Source organism: Canis lupus, chromosome 3 (genome assembly GCF_048164855.1).
Source record: "Canis lupus baileyi chromosome 3, mCanLup2.hap1, whole genome shotgun sequence".
Lineage (NCBI taxonomy): Eukaryota > Metazoa > Chordata > Mammalia > Carnivora > Canidae > Canis > Canis lupus.
The window spans coordinates 50,219,543-50,237,183 of NC_132840.1; the positions used below are offsets into that span (position 1 = coordinate 50,219,543).

Here is a 17,641-nt window from a genome sequence, read left to right on the forward strand (position 1 = left end):
ACGGAGGGGCCCGGCATATCGGGTACTTTTTAAATTAAAACTGAGTTATTGAAACGTCGTCTCCCTGGCCCAAGGCCTTGTACTGAAACGCCCCCTCAAGAGCAGCAGGGTTTTCGGAGCCACACGTATCCGCCTAACGGGTCACGCGGGTCTTCAGTTCCCCCAAGGACTGTAAAATGAGGGGCTAGGACGGCAGGAGGGGCTAGCCGAGGAGGGAGGACGCCCTGCCGGCCCTGGCGGGCTGCGGTCCCTTCGCACCCGACGTCTGGCCCCCTCCGTGCAGGCTTCTGGGCGCGCGTCCCGGCGCGCCGAGGCTGGAGCTGGACCGGGTTGCGTCTTGGCTGTGCGTGCCGGGGAGGGGGCGGGGGGCAGCCGGGACCCCGGCGAACCGCCCAGGGCCCAGCCCGGGGAGGGGAGCGCAGGGCCCGGCCCACGGGGGCCGCCGGGGACGCGCGCGGTGGGCGGCAAGCGGGGGACCCGGCCACTCTCCGGCGGCGGCTCTTTCCTGCCCGCGCGCCCCCGGCTGTGCGCCTCCTCTCCCGAGGGCCAGGACGGCGCCCCCGCGCTGGCCCGACCGGGTGGGAGCTCGGGAGCTAACGGAGTGCGGAGCGCAGCGGGTGTGGGAAACCAGCTCCCAGCCGCGCTCTCCCTGGCCGGTGCCGCCGGGTCCCCAGGCCTCGGGCAGAAATCCGGGCGCCTGCCTCCTGCCCCCTACCCGCCCCCCCACCTCGGTAGAGGAAGGGGGCACCCTGCCCGCCTCCTGCCCCCTTCCCCACGCGGGGCTGTGCCCGGAGGCAACCCGGGTGGGTGGAGGTGTGCCGTGGCCTCCGCCCGGCTGCCGGGAACGCCCCTCCTCCTGGGGTGACTTAGACGTGCGTGCGTACCCCTTGTTCTGTTCCCCAAGCGGGGGCTGTCGGGTGGCGGGCGGCTGCGGGCGGGGATGCTGCGGTCGGCTGCTGCCCTCTCTCGGCCGGCGCCCGGCGGCGGCGGCGGCGGCGGTGGCGGGCGGGCGGGCGGGCGCGGCGCCAGGCCCCTGCATTCCGCGGGCGCGGGGACCCGCCCCCCGCGCTCCTCCTCCGCGGCTCGCCCGGCCTCACGCCCCGCTCGGGCTCCGTGTCCCCGCAGGCAGGACCTCCGCTGAGCACCACTCGCCGCCAGAATGCTCCTGCTGTTGCTGGGTATCATCGTCCTCCACGTCGCCGTGCTGGTGCTGCTGTTCGTCTCCACGATCGTCAGCGTGAGTGGCGGGCGGGGCACCCCGACCCCCCAACACCCCCTAGCCCGGGGCTCGGCCTCCCGGAGGCAGGTCCAGCGGCGCCTGCCTCGCCCTCAGCGCCCGGTCGTTATTTGCAGACAACGTCAAGTCTCAGACGTCGTCCCGGGGCGTCTTCGCAGTTTCTGGCAGTCTGCCCCCTTTCAGTTGTTTTGAGAAAACCCGAGCAGATTCATGGGGTAGGAAGGAAGCAATCGCCGCGCTAGGTCAGCTGCGCAGGCCTCCCCGTGTGCCAAATAATTTCAGAACAGAGCCAGGGTTCCCCGACTTCCATTTGATGAGATTAGCTTAGCGTTTACTCCCCCCCCCCCACACCCCCCGCTGTAGATTCGTGGAGGAAGGAAGCAGAGTATTTATGAAGTTTTGTTTTTCTCCACGTGTCATACATAGGTCAGATGGGTGACTTGGTTCATAAAACACCCTGGAGGGCTGGAGATTGAAAAGTTAAAATGGGTTCTTCCAGAAAAGAGTTCACAGCCCCCTGTTCTGTTTTATGATGTGGACACAGCACCTTCCACCATCAGATAAGCCTCCACTATAGGAACAGGTCATCAGGGTCTCTTGGGTCACAGAGACTTCAAACATTAAGCACCTTAGATTTTTTTTTTAAGATTTTATTTATTTGTTCATGAGAGAAAGAAAGAGAGGCAGAGACATAGGCAGAGGGAGAAGCAGGCTCCCCGTGGGGAGCCCCATATGGGACTTGATCCCAGGACCCCAGGATCACCAGGACCCCAGGACCACGCCCTGAATGGAAGGCAATCACTCATCCACTGAGCCAGCCAGGCATCCCAAGCACCTTAAATTTGAAACTTCCTTCCTTGGCTGTGAGGATGAGCACAGACTCAGGCTGTCTTGTGGCTCTGGCTTTAACTTTTTAATATAAGGCAAATCCCAGGCATGATTTTCCCGTGCCTTTCAAAGGATGAGAGATAATTATGTCAGAACGAGAAATATTGATGTTGGGGACTTGTGGATTGTTCTATCATTTATAAGCACCTTTACAACATCTTAAAGACTCTTATCGGATTAATAGGAATAATAATAGGTAAGGAGATGGGCTCAGAGAGGTGGGACAGACCCTCAGGGGATCCAGGACAAAAGCTGGCTCCCATGCAGGTGCCGTGGGCCGAGGCCGTGGCTCCTGTCGGAGTACATACTTCTGCACGTACTAGCTGACGCGTGCATGCTATTTTTCTAATGACAGTGTGCTTTCTACTTGTAAACCCTGGGGCTCCCCGCAACACCATGTCTGAGCCAGCCCACCACGTCTCTCCTTTCTCCAGCATAACTGTGACCTCTGGCCAGGCCATACTGGGCAGGACAGGGCAGGGCAGGGCAGGGCAGGGCAGGGGCAGGCTGGCTAGATGAGTGGAGGAGGCTGCTCTTACCTCCCCCTTCCTTGGTTCCTCACCGGGCTCGTCTGACTTAAGATGTCTGGTTCTTTCTAGCAATGGGTCGTGGGCAATGGACACGCCACTGACCTCTGGCAGAACTGTAGCACGTCCTCGGCAGGCAACGTCCACCACTGTCACTCATCATCAGCAAACGGTGAGACTGGCTTTTTGCTCTACACGCTTGCCCTTGTCTGTTGGTGCCATGTTTCTCAGTCCAGACCTGGAAACGCTTGTTCTTGGAAGACACGGCTCCAAAGTCGTCGCTGGGGTGGGGCGCAGAATGCAACAGGGGACCAGGAATCCAAGACAAGATGAGAGGAACAGAAGTTGGGCTGGTTAAGCCAAGACCCTGGGTATTTACTGTACATCATCTGTATTTGGGAAGATGCCCTGGAGTGCCCTTTTGTCACTTGGTGTGATGCTTCCTGTGTGCAAAGAAATGCAGACACAGATAAGCAAGCAGTCAAGGTGGCACAGTGGCAAGACTTTAGGCAGACCCCAGTCGGACTTTGGATCCAACTGGCATCTTTGCTTTGGTAGCTGTCTCTATCCAGAAATGTCCTGTTTCAGTGACAGTCCCAAGGGTGGTTGGGCCAGCTTTTGAGCCCACATTTACAAGACTGCTTTTCTAAGTGGTGGGCCTCCCTGGTGCCATTTAGCATCAAAACTTTTGAGTGTTTCCTTGTGGCAAGACAGGAACTTGAAGCTATTGGGAGAATGTTAGCTGAGCCCAGGAGGGCCCTTCATCCAGAGGATTGTGTTCCTTCCTCTGTCCTCAGCACCATTGCTTGTGATACTTGAAACCAGGCTTACTTGGATCCAAGTTAAGGGGATAATTGGCAGTGAAGCACCCACTAGAGATCTCAAGTACTCAGAGAGAGCAGTCCTCAGCAGGGAGCCCTGTGTCTTTGGATGTGGAGAGGCCAAGGAAGGAGGGTGCCTCTTTTGGGTGGCCAGGTGCTGTTTAGTGGCTTCTAAATGGAAGGAGCCACTATGGAAGGAGCTGTAGTGCTTGGTGTTGAGGACATAGTGGGGTTGGCTTGGCATGGTCTCCTGTTTCAAAGCATCTATCCTCAGCCTGGAGAGGGGAGTAGCTTTAGGACGTACAGAGCTTTCTTGTCATCCTGGGTTTTAAAAGACCAATAAAATACGGACGGCCTGCCTTGTTGCTAAAGGTGCTCATGATCCAGTATTTCTTTTTTATTTTTAAAGATTTTATTTATTTATTCATGAGAGACACAGAGAGAGAGGCAGGGACACAGGCAGAGGGAGAAGCAGGCTTCCTGTGGGGAGTCCGATGTGGGACTTGATCCCGGGACCCCAGGATGACAACCTGAGCCAAAGGCAGAGGCTCAACTACTGAGCCACCCAGGTGCCCCCCTATCCAGTATTTCTGTTGAAGATGCTACAACCAGTGAGAGAGAGCAGCTTCGATCCAGCACAGTAAAGCAGTGAAGGGGCCCTCCATTCTGGCTTCCCACAGTGCAGTTTCTTTGCTGGGCTTTGCCTCCTGTGGGTTCCACACGCAAGCTGTCACTGAAGCATTACAAACCGAGCCTCTTGAACCTCAGTATAAAGAGAAACTTCTAGAATAGCTATTGGGAGCTTATGTGGGGAGGAGAGGCAAGGAGTAGAAAACCGTACTTAATGTCGTCACTTTTCTGGGCCTCAAAAAAAGAAAGGCCTCCGTCCTTACCGAAGCAAGCAGTCCCAAATCTTTCCTCTGAGTGCGTGAAAGATGCTGCATTGAAAACATCCTCGAGGTGGCACCATGAGTTTGCACGGTGAGCTGGCAAATGGAATGAAGCACTCATGCCTGCGGGAGAACAAGGCCGGAGCCCTGCCTGGCCCCAAAGCCACAGCATCCGGTGCGCCCCCCCCCCGCCCCGCCCCTTCAGGGTCTGGCTCAAGTTCCCTGAAGCCTCAGGATGGGAGGCGCCCCGCTCGCTGCTGACACCTGGTGGTCACAAGTGGTGACCGGGCCCCAGAGGGTGAGCGGCTTTCCCTGAGGCCAGCGGCAGTGTCCACAGTCACCCTTCCCTAGAGGCGTTTGGCCACATGAGGTTGGGGCCGAATCCTGGACTCTTAGGTCCGGAGGGGACAGAGGAGCAGCCATCTGAGTTGTGCTCAAACCGTGTATCGGAAGGAGAGTGGTCCTCAGGTCGGGGTCTGTGACCCTTCTTGCCGCACCTGCCGTGGTGGTGTCGGGCTGTTCTTGGGCCAGCAGCCCATCTCAAAGAGGCACCAGTGTCACTTGCATCAGGAAACTTCTCATCTTTCAACTGGCTCTTTATGCGCCAAGCTCATTCCTTGGGTTCCTTGACAATGACTTTGGGGTTTTTCTTGTTGCTCAGCGAGGTGGGGGGCGGACCCTGGAGCGTGGGGTCTCCCTCCTCCACATCTGCTTTCTCTGATGTGTTGAGGGAATCTGGACACGCCCTTAAGTAAGCTGGGTTGGTTTGGATTTGGGCTTCTTCTAAGTTAGAAGTTTCCATGGAAGCTTCTCCAGTAGCTGTTGACCTTGCCGACATCTCCCTGGTGGGTCAGCGTGAGCTGCGATGTCAGATCTGATAGAGGGGAATCCTCTGGACCTCCTCCACCTTGCTGATCCGGTTGACCAATTTCCGTGGCGAACAGTAGATGCAAAAACATATAATTACAAAATGAGACGGTCTTTACGAATGAACTATCTTAAGTCGGGAGCCACTTCCCTTGGTCCGTGAGTTTGCTCTCAGGATGTTCCAAACACACTTTTTATCGAAGGCATCCAAGTAATTCTTTACTGAAACTGATTTGCAAAGAGCACGTTACAGGTGTGTCTGGTGAACATAGGTTGGTTGATCTGACTTGCTGGTTTTTTCCTGAAGGGGCTTGTGTTTGTAGGTTTGTGGGGCCTGGGCTTGGCCCCCCTCCAGGGGTCATTGTGGCCTTTGTCATCTCTATGAACAGTGACCCTCACCTCATGGTGGTCAAACAGCTGTGGTACATAGTTTGAAAGAGATGTCACATCTTTCCCTCTTGCTACCTCTTGATACTGGAAGTGGTTTCAGATTTCTTACTAGCCGCCCTCAATCCTGCCTGCCTTCTTGTTTTCTCAATTTATTTGCTGGTTCCCGAGCCTCTTTGAGGAGCCAGGGGATAAGTGCGGAGGGATGAATCACTGTGAAGGCAGTGTAGGCCAGATGCCCAAGGAGTGGGGGCAGGCAGGCAGCGCCAGAGTTCAGGGGAGGAAGTGGAAGGGAGGTCTCGTGTGGGAGGTGGAATTTGATCCATCCTCCAGAGGATGGGCAGGATTTAAATAAATACAGGCAGGGAGGAGGATATTCCCTATCAAGGCAATGACGTGACCAACAGCAAGGGGACTGCGATGCCAGGGACGTGTTGGGCCAGTCGGCTAATATTCTGGTTAGGATTAAGACTGAATGCATATAACAGAACATCTTCAAGGGGCAGTGGCTTAAATAAGATAATTTATGGCACTCGTATGAAGTTGTCAGAGACCCAGGCACTTTCTAGCTCATTTCTTTGCCATCCCTTGGATTTGGTCCTCATCCTCATGGACAAAAGGGCTGCTGGGGCACCAGCCATCTCATCCACACTTCAGGCAATAGGGTGGAGAAGAGAGGAGAAGAAATGTGTGCCCTTCCCTTTTTATGAAATGTCTCCAGATAGACCACACACTTCTGCCTCTGTCTTGTACAGGAACTTAGTCACACGGCCACACCTTTTAACAAGGGAGGCTGAGAATGTAGTCATTTGGCTTTGTAAGAAACATGGCTTCTTAATTCCTAGAAATTTAATAGTGAGCACCTCCCAGTAAGCCTGGCTTGAAACACCACCCCACTGTTCTGGTTGGGATCTTTGTTATTTTTCTTCCAGCCTAGACTTCTCTTGTGAATTCCAGACTTGCATATCCAGCTACCTTCTAAACATTTCCACGGGGCTGTCTCATGGGCATCCCCAAACCAGTCCGTGTCTTCCACCAAACCCCACCTCTCTGACAGGGTTTAGGATTTTAGTGAATGCTGCTAATGTCTGCATGCATTTCGTCCTTGCTCCTCAGTGCCATCATAGGGCACCTCCCGGCCATTGGCCATTCCCTTGTGGGTCGCCATACCTTGCAGGACTTATCAGAGCCCCGGAGGCAGCCCCTGAACTCCCCACCTTTCTCTTCTTTATTTGTGACTTGCTTTTCTTTTTTTTTCTTTTTTAAGATTTTATTTATTTATTCACGAGAGACATAGAGAGAGAGAGACAGAGAGAGAGAGAGAGAGGCAGAGATACAGGCAGAGGGAGAAGCAGGCTCCATGCAGGGAGCCTGACGTGGGACTTGATCCGGGGTCTCCAGGACCACACCCTGGGCTGAAGGCCGGCACTAAACCACTGAGCCACCCAGGCTGCCCTGTGACTTGCTTTTCATACTGAATCCAGGTTGATATTTTTATTTTATTTATTTATTTATTTATTTATTTATTTATTTATTTATTTATTAAGATTTTATTTATTTATTCATGAGAGACACACAAAGAGAGAAAGAGTCAGAGACACAGGCAGAGGGAGAAGCAGGCTCCATGCAGAGAGCCCGACGTGGGACTCGATCCTGGGACTCCAGGATCATGCCGTGGGCCAAAGGCAGGTGCTAAACCTCTGAGCCACCCAGGGATCCCCAGGGTGATATTTTTAAAAACCCAAAGCCAGTCCTTGGACTCTGGGCTTGAAGCATTTTAGAGTCCCTGCCTTGGTCTCAGTCTTCAGATGAAGATCTTTACCAAATTGCATAGGAATCTACCTGAATGATCTGTTCCCATGAACCCTCATCTCCCATCTCTTCTCCCCCATCATCTTGGAACTCTAGCCTCCTCTTACTTCCTTGACCATGAACTTCCCATCCCAAGGTCCTCCCCTCCCCCTTTCTCCCTTCTCCTGTTCTTTGGTGCACAGCTACTCATGGATGCCTACCAGGACTAGATACTGTTATACACGCCCAGGATACAAGAGTGAACAAGAGCTTGCATTTCACCGGGCGATAAAAACAGCCAAAGAACATGGATAATTTGGGGCCAAGGATGGGAAGTGCAGAGAGAGTGAGACAGGGTAATGTGTAATGAGGGCCGGGGCTGGGGGTGGGAGGCTTCTTGTCGGATTGACCCCTTGAGGATGACCGGGAGGCATCCATCTGTACATCTGGGGCAGGTTCCAGGCAGAGGGGCCACTCAATGCAGGCCTCAGGGCAGGGGAGGGGCCTGGCAGCGAGGAGGGCTGGAGGGCAGGCCAGAGCGTGGGAAGACAGAGGCCGAGGGGCAGAAGAGTAGGCCTGTCTATAGGTCCTTCTAGAGCCTAGTAGGCAGTTGGTGCATACAGGTGCGTTTCTACTTTTTCTGATCTCATTTAGACTGGCTGGATTGATTGATTGATTGATTGATTGATTTAAAGATTTATTTATTTATTTGAGAGAGAGAGCACACAGAGGGAGAAGTAGTTCCCCTCTGAACAGGGAGCCCAATGCGGGGCTAGATCCCAGGACCCTGGGATCATGACCTGAGCTGAAGGCAGAGGCTCAACCAACCCAGCCGCCCGGGCACCCAGACCTGCTATGTTTTATATGCATCTTTCAGCTGTCCGTTTTACTCTAAGTTGGAGTGGCAGCCCGGATCATTTAGGGGGCGGAACATATGAGACATCTTTGGTAGTAGAAATGCACTGATGACTGGTGATTGTCCTGAGACGTGGGATTCTTATCACTTTCATCATTGCTTGCCCTTCCTCCACCATCGTGCTCATCTTCTTCGTTGGGATTTTTTATTTTCATAGAAAATCCCCTAGGAATCTACCTATTTCACATCTAATTTTCCATATAGCCATAATGTTATTTCCTGATAGGAAATTAGTATCGGGTAACACATAGGTTCTCTCTGCCTTGAGTAGGACAGTGGAGCCTCGAGGTACAACAGACAGGCCCGTGGGGCAGCATCCACACGAGCAGACATCCATCCAGAGACAGATGAGGCCAGTTCCTGGAGCCTTGGTTTTCGAACTAATAAGATCTGAGCAGCTCTAGTTGGGATCTGGGGAGTCGGGGTGGATGCACTGAACCTTCTCCCTAAGTCCTGGAAGCCTTTACACAGTGAGTGAGTTTAAAATCTACCGACCCAGAAGGTTCCACAAGACCTGTGCCTTGCATTGACCCAACTAATGTTTTTTGTTTTGAATTCTCCAGAGTCTGCACATTTTAGGTCCAAATACACACATGCATTCTCCCACTTTTTGTTTTATCTACGTGAACCTGGTGGGTAGCCGAGTGGGTCGGAGTATTGGACTCAGGCCCTGGGCTGCTTGGGACCCCAGGCGCTGGACAGGCCCAGCCCTGACCTTGCCTGCCCCTTTGCTTGGCCTGGTCTTCATTGGGTTCACAGACTCCATCTTTCATAAAACCTGTCTCCTGTGCCCTGCCCCCACTGAAAAAGTCCTCCTTTGTCTCAGAAGAGAGCTCACAAACTTTTTCATACCGAGGTGTCCACACATAAAATGTGTATGTTCTTGAATTCTCTTCATTTTAAAAGAGAGGGCCCATGCTGAACACGAAAGCATGAAGGAAAAAACAAGGCCCTCCTCCAGTCTGTCCCCAGAACATACAGGGCCACCTCTCATGTCTGAGGGCAGCTGCACACATGCACCCCCATTTCCCAGTGACGCCAGGCAGGTCTGCTGTGCCAGAGTGTGGGCTAGAGCCAGGATCCCAAGCCAAGAAAATGAGCAGTTGATGCTTTTTCTTTCTGTTCTAAGCAACAATGGCAACAACAAATTCATGGCAATCAGGTTGTGGGCAGCATGAGACTGACGCTTTGGATTGAAAATTAGAGAAATATAAAGCTTGCCAATCTCGGGAGCCCCTAGCTTGAGCCTCAGCGGTCAGTTGTTGTCTGTGTCTTCCAAGATTCCAGATTTCTCTCTCTTTTTTAAATCCATTTGGTGGCATTGTCATTTCGGCAAGGACATCAGACCATTTCCTCCTCTGTGGCTCAGCTCTTGGTCAGGCTTTAGAGAACACAGGAGGCCCTCTGCATTTATGAGTTCATGTTTTGCAATTTAAAATCTCCGTTGCTCTCTGGGCCAACCCACAATCTCTACCCAAGTGATGGCTCTTGATTTTACAGGCCCTTGTGGGTTTGCTGAGGCCCTGGCGGGTGAGGGAGGCACAGGGGATGGGATGTGGTGTCATAATGCTAATGTTTCAACCCGCAGAGTTTCTCATCAGATGCCAACATCCAGGAGTTAATTCTGAACGCTTGTTCAAACCTGAGTCTCAACCACATGGCCCTTGAAGCTCAGTCTTTGCTTTTTCAAAGAATTTCAGTTTCCAGGGTTCCAACTGAGTCAAGAAAGCACCTCTTATATTTCAGGAGTGGGGATTGGCCATAATGCGGCCCAAGGTTGTGGGCGTTGGTTTTTCAGAGCTTGAGAGAAGGATGTCTGGCATGAAGCCTCCTGAGTGTTCTCCACGGGCACACACATAGACTCTCAATGTTGGTAGGGGTCTGGGCGTGTCATCAGGTCCATCCCTCTCCTGCCACATCTGAGCTGATGCCCTCCTTCTTCACTGTGCCCACCCCATGTTTATCCTCCTAGTGATGGGGAACTCACTACCTTTAAAGAGGGCCTCCCATTTTCGAAGAGCTAATAGCACAGTCCTTTCATTTATATTCCTTAAATATGTTGAGTGCATCTGATGTACCAGGCACTGCTCCACAAGCTGACCACACAGAGCCAAACCAGAAAGACCCAGCCTTTGCTCTAGTGGGGCTCACGGTTACTTGGTGGAGACAAGGATATACAAAAAATACTCAAATGTAGGCAGTGGAAAAGACTCTGCAGGAAACAGGGAGATGACATGGAAAGTCACCATATTGGGGGGAGCCAGTTATGGAAGGTGTCTTCCTTCTTTCCCTGTCTTATGGATGGAGATGGGAGGGATCCATCCTGTAATGAAAAGAGGCCAGTGTGGCTGAGTGTGCTGGCTGGAGGAAGGGGTATAAGATGTAAGGTGAGGTTTGAGGGGTTTGGGGCCAGATTGCAAGGCTTTGGACTGAGGAGGATGATCAGGACACTGTGAAGGGTTTTAAGCAGAAGAGTGGATGATTCCATCCATGTTTTGAGAGCTCATCTGGCTGTTATGTTGAGATTATGGAATGGGAGCAGAGCACTGGGATGTACAAGTTGGCAGCTCATGGCGGAGGCCTCCGCTAGACATCCAAATATGGGAGTCACTCATCCCTACGGGAGGGTGTTGTGTCTAGAGCTGAATGGTCTTACCTAGGGAGTTGAGAGAGGGGGGGTTAGGAAGAAAGGAACAGAGTCCAGAGCTGAGGGTCAGGATACTCCAGTGATTAAATGGCGTGAGGGTCAGAGTTAGTGGAAGGGATTGGGAAAGAGTGGTCAGTGATGGGAGGAGTGCCATGAGGTATTGGCACGAAGCAGTGACTGTGTTGGACCTAAGCGTGTCCCCTCTTATGTCCGGTCATTTCTAATGATGTGCTAGGCATGGCTCATCCTCAAGCCATGAAGGGTCCCTAGGCTGACTTCAAGTACTCAGATTGGAGGGTCTTCCCTTGTCTGGGTGATGCCTCCTTCTCTCAGTGGCTTCTCTGGTGTCAAGTACTGCCTCTAGAAAGCAGGCATGAGCCTCCTCTTGCCCCTCGGATGCGGGATGGGGGGTGGTGCTGGTTTGGCTTTGCAGGGGTCCATGAGCAGAGATGAGGGAGACCTCGTGACCTTGCCCTCCTCCCTCCCCAGCTCCTGTGAATTCTAAACCTAAAGCAGGGCAGCAGGATCATTTAATTCATCAGATTTCAAAACATCATTGAACTTGTCAGTACCACCATCACCACTACCTCCGTGTATTGTGGTGGAAAACCCAGTAGAATGGACACCAGGAGTCCTTGCTTTTTTGCACTGGGCCTGCCTCTAACAAACTGGGACCCTGGGGCAGGTGCCCTGGTTGCCCAGTAGAACGAGTACGGAGGTAGGGCCTGGAGTTGACACCTTCCACATCACGTCGTGGGGCCTCTTCATATTCAGGATATAATTGTGACATGGCGTGGGGGACAGTCGTGAGCAGAGGTGGCCTTTGAGATGGGCCGTGGAAATTGGGTAGAATTTCAGTAGGTGTGCAAGGGAGATTAGGGCATTGTGCTAGGGGAAGGGGGGATTATTGTGACCAGTGAGGTAGGGGCTCAATTCAAGCTCTTTTTTTAAATAAAGATTTTATTTATTTATTCATGAGAGACACACACAGAGAAGCAGAGACACAGGCAGAGGGAGAAGCAGCTTCCCTGTGGGGAGCCCGATGTGGGACTGATCCTAGGATCCTGGGATCACAACCTGAAGGGAAGGCAGTCGCTCAACCATTAAGCCACCCAGGTGTCCTTTGATTCTAGCTCTTAATCACCATGGTGCTTGGCCTTTTCAAAAATACTTTTGGGATTAAGAGGAGAGGGGGCTTCGGGTTATTATTATGTGGAAAATGCCTTTCAGGCCCAAAGATCCTTAGAATAATGCGGGCGTCCCCCCTCATCCACTGTACACTCTCAGAGAGTACAGCTCAGAAACAATGCGTTTCTGTCCTGGACTGCCATTTCTCTGGCCGAATCCAACTGTTCCAAGTGGTCTGTTCTTGAAACAAAAAAGGTTTTCTGATGAGTCAATTTGAAAAACACACAAATTTGAAACTTAAGAAGGCTTCTTCCTTTATGGCAAGAATTCTCTGAGCCTTTAATATTTTATTGCGCCTTGGAATTAACATCCAAGGAGGGAGGTTAATGGACTTGACCATGGAACCCATCCCCTCTTGTTTTTTTTAAGGATTTTATTTATTTATTCATGAGACACAGAGAGAGAGGCAGAGACCCAGGCAGAGGGAGAAGCAGGCTCCCTACAAGGAGCCTGATACGGGACTCGATCCAGGACTCTGGGATCACGACCTGAGCCAAAGGCAGAGGCTCAATCGCTGAGCCACTCAGGTGCCCTGTTTTTGTTTTTTTAATCAACCGGTGGGTTGATTAAAAAGTGGTCCCACGACAATTCTTTGAGAAACAAACACAGCCTAGCCTAACCTGATCCTCTAGTTACTAGAATTTTCCAACTGGAAATAAAGGAAGCCTCTGACAGCTTCATATTTTCAGGTACCTCTGTGCTGTATTATTTTCCCATAGCAGAAGACTGTTGATATTAAGCCACAGATAAAAGTTAGACTCTGAAAGGACCTCCTCCCCATGTGGCCTTCCTGGTCTCTGAGTTCTGGGCCCAGATCTGTGGGCTGAGGGCCCGCACAGCACAGAGCTTTCCCCTCTGGTTTGCATTCAGCCTGAGACCTGAACCTTCTTTCAAAGCCATCAGCTGGTCTGGATGAGGAAGAAGCCAGAGCCCCACGCGCTCAGCCCTGCACATACTGCAGCTAGTGGGTGAAGCCTGGATAGAGACCTCTTGGCAACTCAGCTATTCCTGGAATGGCATTCATATGGAGAAGGAACGACAATGGCAGGGTGTGATGGGAGGGCAGGTGGGGAGAGCCAGGCCTTGGTGGTCACGTGCTTTTTTAAAAAAAATCTTTTATTTTTTAAATTATTATTATTATTTTTTGGTCACATGATTTTTTATTTTTTTAATTTATTTTTGTTTTTTAAAAAAGACTTTACTTATTTATTCATGAGAGACACACACACACACAGAGAGAGAGAGAGAGAGAGATTGAGAGAGAGAGGCAGAGACACAGGCAGAGGGAGAAGCAGGCTCCCTGCAGGGAGCCCAATTTGGGACTGGATCCTGGGACTCTGAGATCACATCCTGAGCCAAAGACTCAACCACTGAGCCACCCAGGCGTCCCTTGGTCACATGCTTTTGAAAGCAGCCTAGCATTATGCCACTGTGCAGTCTGATCTCTTGCCCTTGGGATCCATCCCCTCTGATGGCCTCTTTCTTGGAGGTTTTATTCTCTCCTGGGCTCCCTTGTGTTTGCTCTGACTCTCCCGCATCTGCCCTTTCCTCTCCCTTCCAAGAAAACCGGTCCTCTTGACTGAGTCAGGAAGCTTTTCTGAATTCCCCAGAGCGGGACTCCAGGCGGAGCAGGGGATGGGAGGGGCAGGTGGTTCTGTAATGAAAGGTGCGGAAGGGCCCAGAAGATCTGGTGCATTTAAAAGTGCTTCCTTCATCCTTTCGGAGCCCGTAGCTCCCTGGACTGCAGGCCGGGCTAAGAATACAGCTGCGGGGGAACATGTACTTCCTTCACTGCTAAGCTGCCACGGCCGCAGGAATCTGACCTTGAGGTGAGCTTTGATCACTGAGTAACTCAAGCTTGCCCTTGTCTGCCGGGGGAGCTGGGCCCGCCTGTCACAAAGCTGTCAGCAGCTCCTGGGCCTGGCGGGGGCCTTAGAACCAAGTCTGCGGAGAGTTTTAGGCCTTCTGATCCCTGTGCCTCGCACCAGGGTTGGAGATTAAAACGCTGCCACGAGCAATTCCACAAATACTTACCTAGGCATCCACTTGGGGCCTGCAGGATGACCCTGGGTGATCGTGACGGGCTCAGCGGATGATTGCAAACTTGCAATCGGAGCCAAAGTGTGTCTCTGCACCGGGGCTCGGAGAGGAGCTCAGATCTGCCGCTTGGAGTGGTGGCCTGTTAGGTTCGCTCTGTACAGAGCAGGTTTGTCATCGATAGCTCTGTCCCTTATATCGGATACCTCTCTACCCTAATAATGACATCTGGTACATCTGCTTTGCTTTGCCATAGCAGAGGTTAGCCACTGAAGCCTGCAGGCCAAATCTGGCCCACTGCCCGATTTTGTAAATAAGGATTTATTGGGGGAGTGGGCCACACCCATTCATTTACATATTGACTAAGACCCATTTTGTGTTAAGATGCCAAAACCGAATAGTTGCCATGGACACCAGACCTGTGACTTGCAAAGCCTAAAATATTCACGGTCTGACTCTTTACAGATAATTTGCAAATACTTCCAAATACTTCTGCAGTTCTGGTTGGTGCTTCAACTATATGGTGGCTTGTGTGAGCACTGTGGTCCCCATCAATCATTATGGGAGTGACGCAGATGGAGTAAACCGTCTGCTGGAACAGTCTGTAAATGCTTATTTACTCTGGTCCTCAACATCAGCTTTTTTAAAAAAAAACGTTTTATTTATTTATTTGAGATAGAGTGAGATCGGGAACAAGGGAGCATGTGTGGGGGTGGAAGAAGGTAGGAGAGAGAGAGAGAAACAGGCTCCTCACTGAGCAGGGAGCCGACTCGGGGCTCAATCCTGGGACCCCGGGATCACACCCTTAGTGGAAGGCAGACACTCAACCGACCGAGCCACCCAGGTGCTCCTAACATCAGCTTTTTAAATGAGGTACTTGGCATCATCCTTTGACAGAGCTTTCATATCAGCATGTTTGATCATTGCGCCAGGCCGACCAGCCAGTCAGTATGCCCCGTCAGAGAAGAGAAATTCAAGGCCAGGCACGTGGTAAGTGGCAAGTTAAGCCGATGGTCCGCAGAAGCAGGTGACAGAGCCATCCCCTGGACCACTGTAACTGGAGCACGCGACTGCTGGTGGTCAGGCTTCGCGTATCCTCCTATGGGATGGAACCCCTGCCGTGTCCTGAGCCGGGATACCTCCCTGCTCTCCTGGCCTAGTCCGGTCCAGGTGAAGGATTCTGGGTCTGGAGCAGTGGCCTCTGCAGTGCAGAAGCCGCGAGGACATCGTGGGCTTCCTTCTGATTAATACTGACAGGCGTTTGGACTACTCAGGCAGCCTCCTGAGGCTGGAGCGGAGGCTGCTCCCTTCTGGCTCAGCGCTGCTGTTCTTCCCCCACCCCTGCTTCCCATGTGCAGCTTCTGATTTGATAGCATTTGAGGGAAGGATAAGTGTCTTTCCTCTCTGCAAATGGAAGATCAGTCCTGTCCAGATTCCAACTCTTCTTCGAATTTTAGCGTCCTTGCCTATTATGACCGGCAATGTCTAGTGTACCTTGGGGTCTTTTAGATTATTTTTAATTATTCAAATTTTACATGAAAGCATTCTCCTTATTAAAAATAAATCAAATGATAGAGATCTCAACCAAAAACCAAACTCTCCTCCATTCCAGCTCCAGTTCGTGGAGGCAGTGTGAATATCACTCTGGCACGTCTTTGGCTCTTTTTCCAGTGAACACACACACACACACACATTGATGTGTGTGTGTGTGTGTGCATATTCACACCTCCTTATGTAGTTTTTGGGTGTGTATTTACACAGTGACATCCTGTTGTGTGTACACCTTAGTCTTTTCATCATCTTGGAGATCTTTCAAAGATTGTTCATTTTCGAAGTTGTGATTTTTTTAACTGTTGCAAAATACTCCATTGTAGTCATTTACCCTAACTTGTTTCCACTCATAGGAGTGATGGTACGATGAACATCCTTATTCATTTCTCTTTGAGTATATGTTTAAGTATTTATCCAGAATATAGTAATTACATTGTGGACTCATATTATGGGCATTTAAGGATTAAAATGTATTCTTCCAAATTGCCAGTCACAGGATTATCATATTATCATTCCTCTGAACAGTGTACAGAGGTTATCTATTGTACGTGTACTCTCTTGATGCTATCAACCCTTTTGCTTTTTGCCAATTTGATAAACATTGGCATCACATTCCTTGTGCATTTCATTGCATTTTCCTAGATACTAAAAGGTTGAGCACCATTAAATATGTTTTTTTTAAAGGTTTTATCTATTTATTCATGAGACAGAGAGAGAGAGAGAGAGAAGAGAGGGGCAGAGACACAGGCAGAGGGAGAAGCAGGCTCCCTGTGGGGAGCCCAATCAGGACAAGATCCCAGGACCTCGGGATCACAACCTGAGTTGAAGGCACACGCTCAACCACTGAGCCACCCAGGCTCCACTCAGATACGTTTTTAAAGTGTTGGTCAAGTTCTAGTTGGGATATTATTTAGGATAGCATCGAATTAGTACATTACTTTGGGGTAAGTGGTGTCTTTAAGATTTTGAGTGTTTCTATCTGGAAACATAGTATGTTTCTGTGTCTTTGACACTTCTTCTATGTGCTTTAATAAAATTTATCTGCCTTATTGAGCACCACTCCCACCAAAGAAAGTGATTCTCTAATTGATTGTATTTCTGTCGTTTTAAAATTTTATTAAAATTTGCTCTTATTAGTGAGTCCATTAATTTTGGATTCATTTAATTATTCCTTTTCTAACTTCTTAAGTTGAAAGTTTAGTTCATTCTTTGTCAATACTTCTATTTCTTAGTGAAAGCTCTAAGGGTATACATTTTCCACTGAGTACTGATTGGACCACCACCTGTAGATTTGGCATTTACTACTCTCAATACCAATCCTTGCTGAAGAACGTTTTAGTTCTCATCTTCATTTCCTTGTCCCAATACTATTTTTTAAATTTCCAATCTTATTTTGGCCAGTTTGTTTTTCATTTCTACTTTCTGTTCTCCTCCAGTTGTGCCTTTATCACTTCTGTTTCCTTTGAGATTTATTGAGCATTTCTTGTTGCCTAATGTGTAGTGTGTAGTTTCCTTGAGTTTGAAAATAATTTATGATCTTTTTTATATGGACACAAAATTTCTTTTATCAATAATCTCTCTGCTACAGTAATTGTTTTTTAGTTACTTGATTTGTCTATTCTGAAAGAGGTATGCTGAAGTCTCTCACTATAATTGTGATTTTGTCAATTTCTTCTCGTATTCTAAGTGTTCTTTGCTTTATACCTTTTCTGGGCCATGTTATTATATGCATAAAGGTTTATGACTCTTATTTCCTCATGGTGAACTGGATCTTTCCATACTATGAAGTATCCCTGTTTGGCCCCTTTCGTCTTTTTCAATTTAAATTCTGTTTTGTTTGATGCCATTATTACTAAACTTACTTTCTTTTTGTTAATATTTGCCTGGCACCTCT

At 50.3% G+C, this 17,641-nt stretch overlaps 1 protein-coding gene across 2 annotated transcripts in view; it reads left to right on the forward strand.

Moving 5' to 3' along the window:
* PMP22 (peripheral myelin protein 22) overlaps positions 1–17,641 on the forward strand; it is a 32,347-nt gene that overhangs the window by 3,458 nt on the left and 11,248 nt on the right. For both annotated transcript variants that reach the window (XM_072821062.1, XM_072821061.1), the window contains exons 2-3: positions 1,126–1,237; positions 2,725–2,824. In XM_072821062.1, coding sequence (XP_072677163.1) covers positions 1,160–1,237; positions 2,725–2,824 — 178 coding nt within the window. In that variant the 5' untranslated portion in view covers positions 1,126–1,159. The remainder of the gene's footprint in view (positions 1–1,125; positions 1,238–2,724; positions 2,825–17,641) is intronic.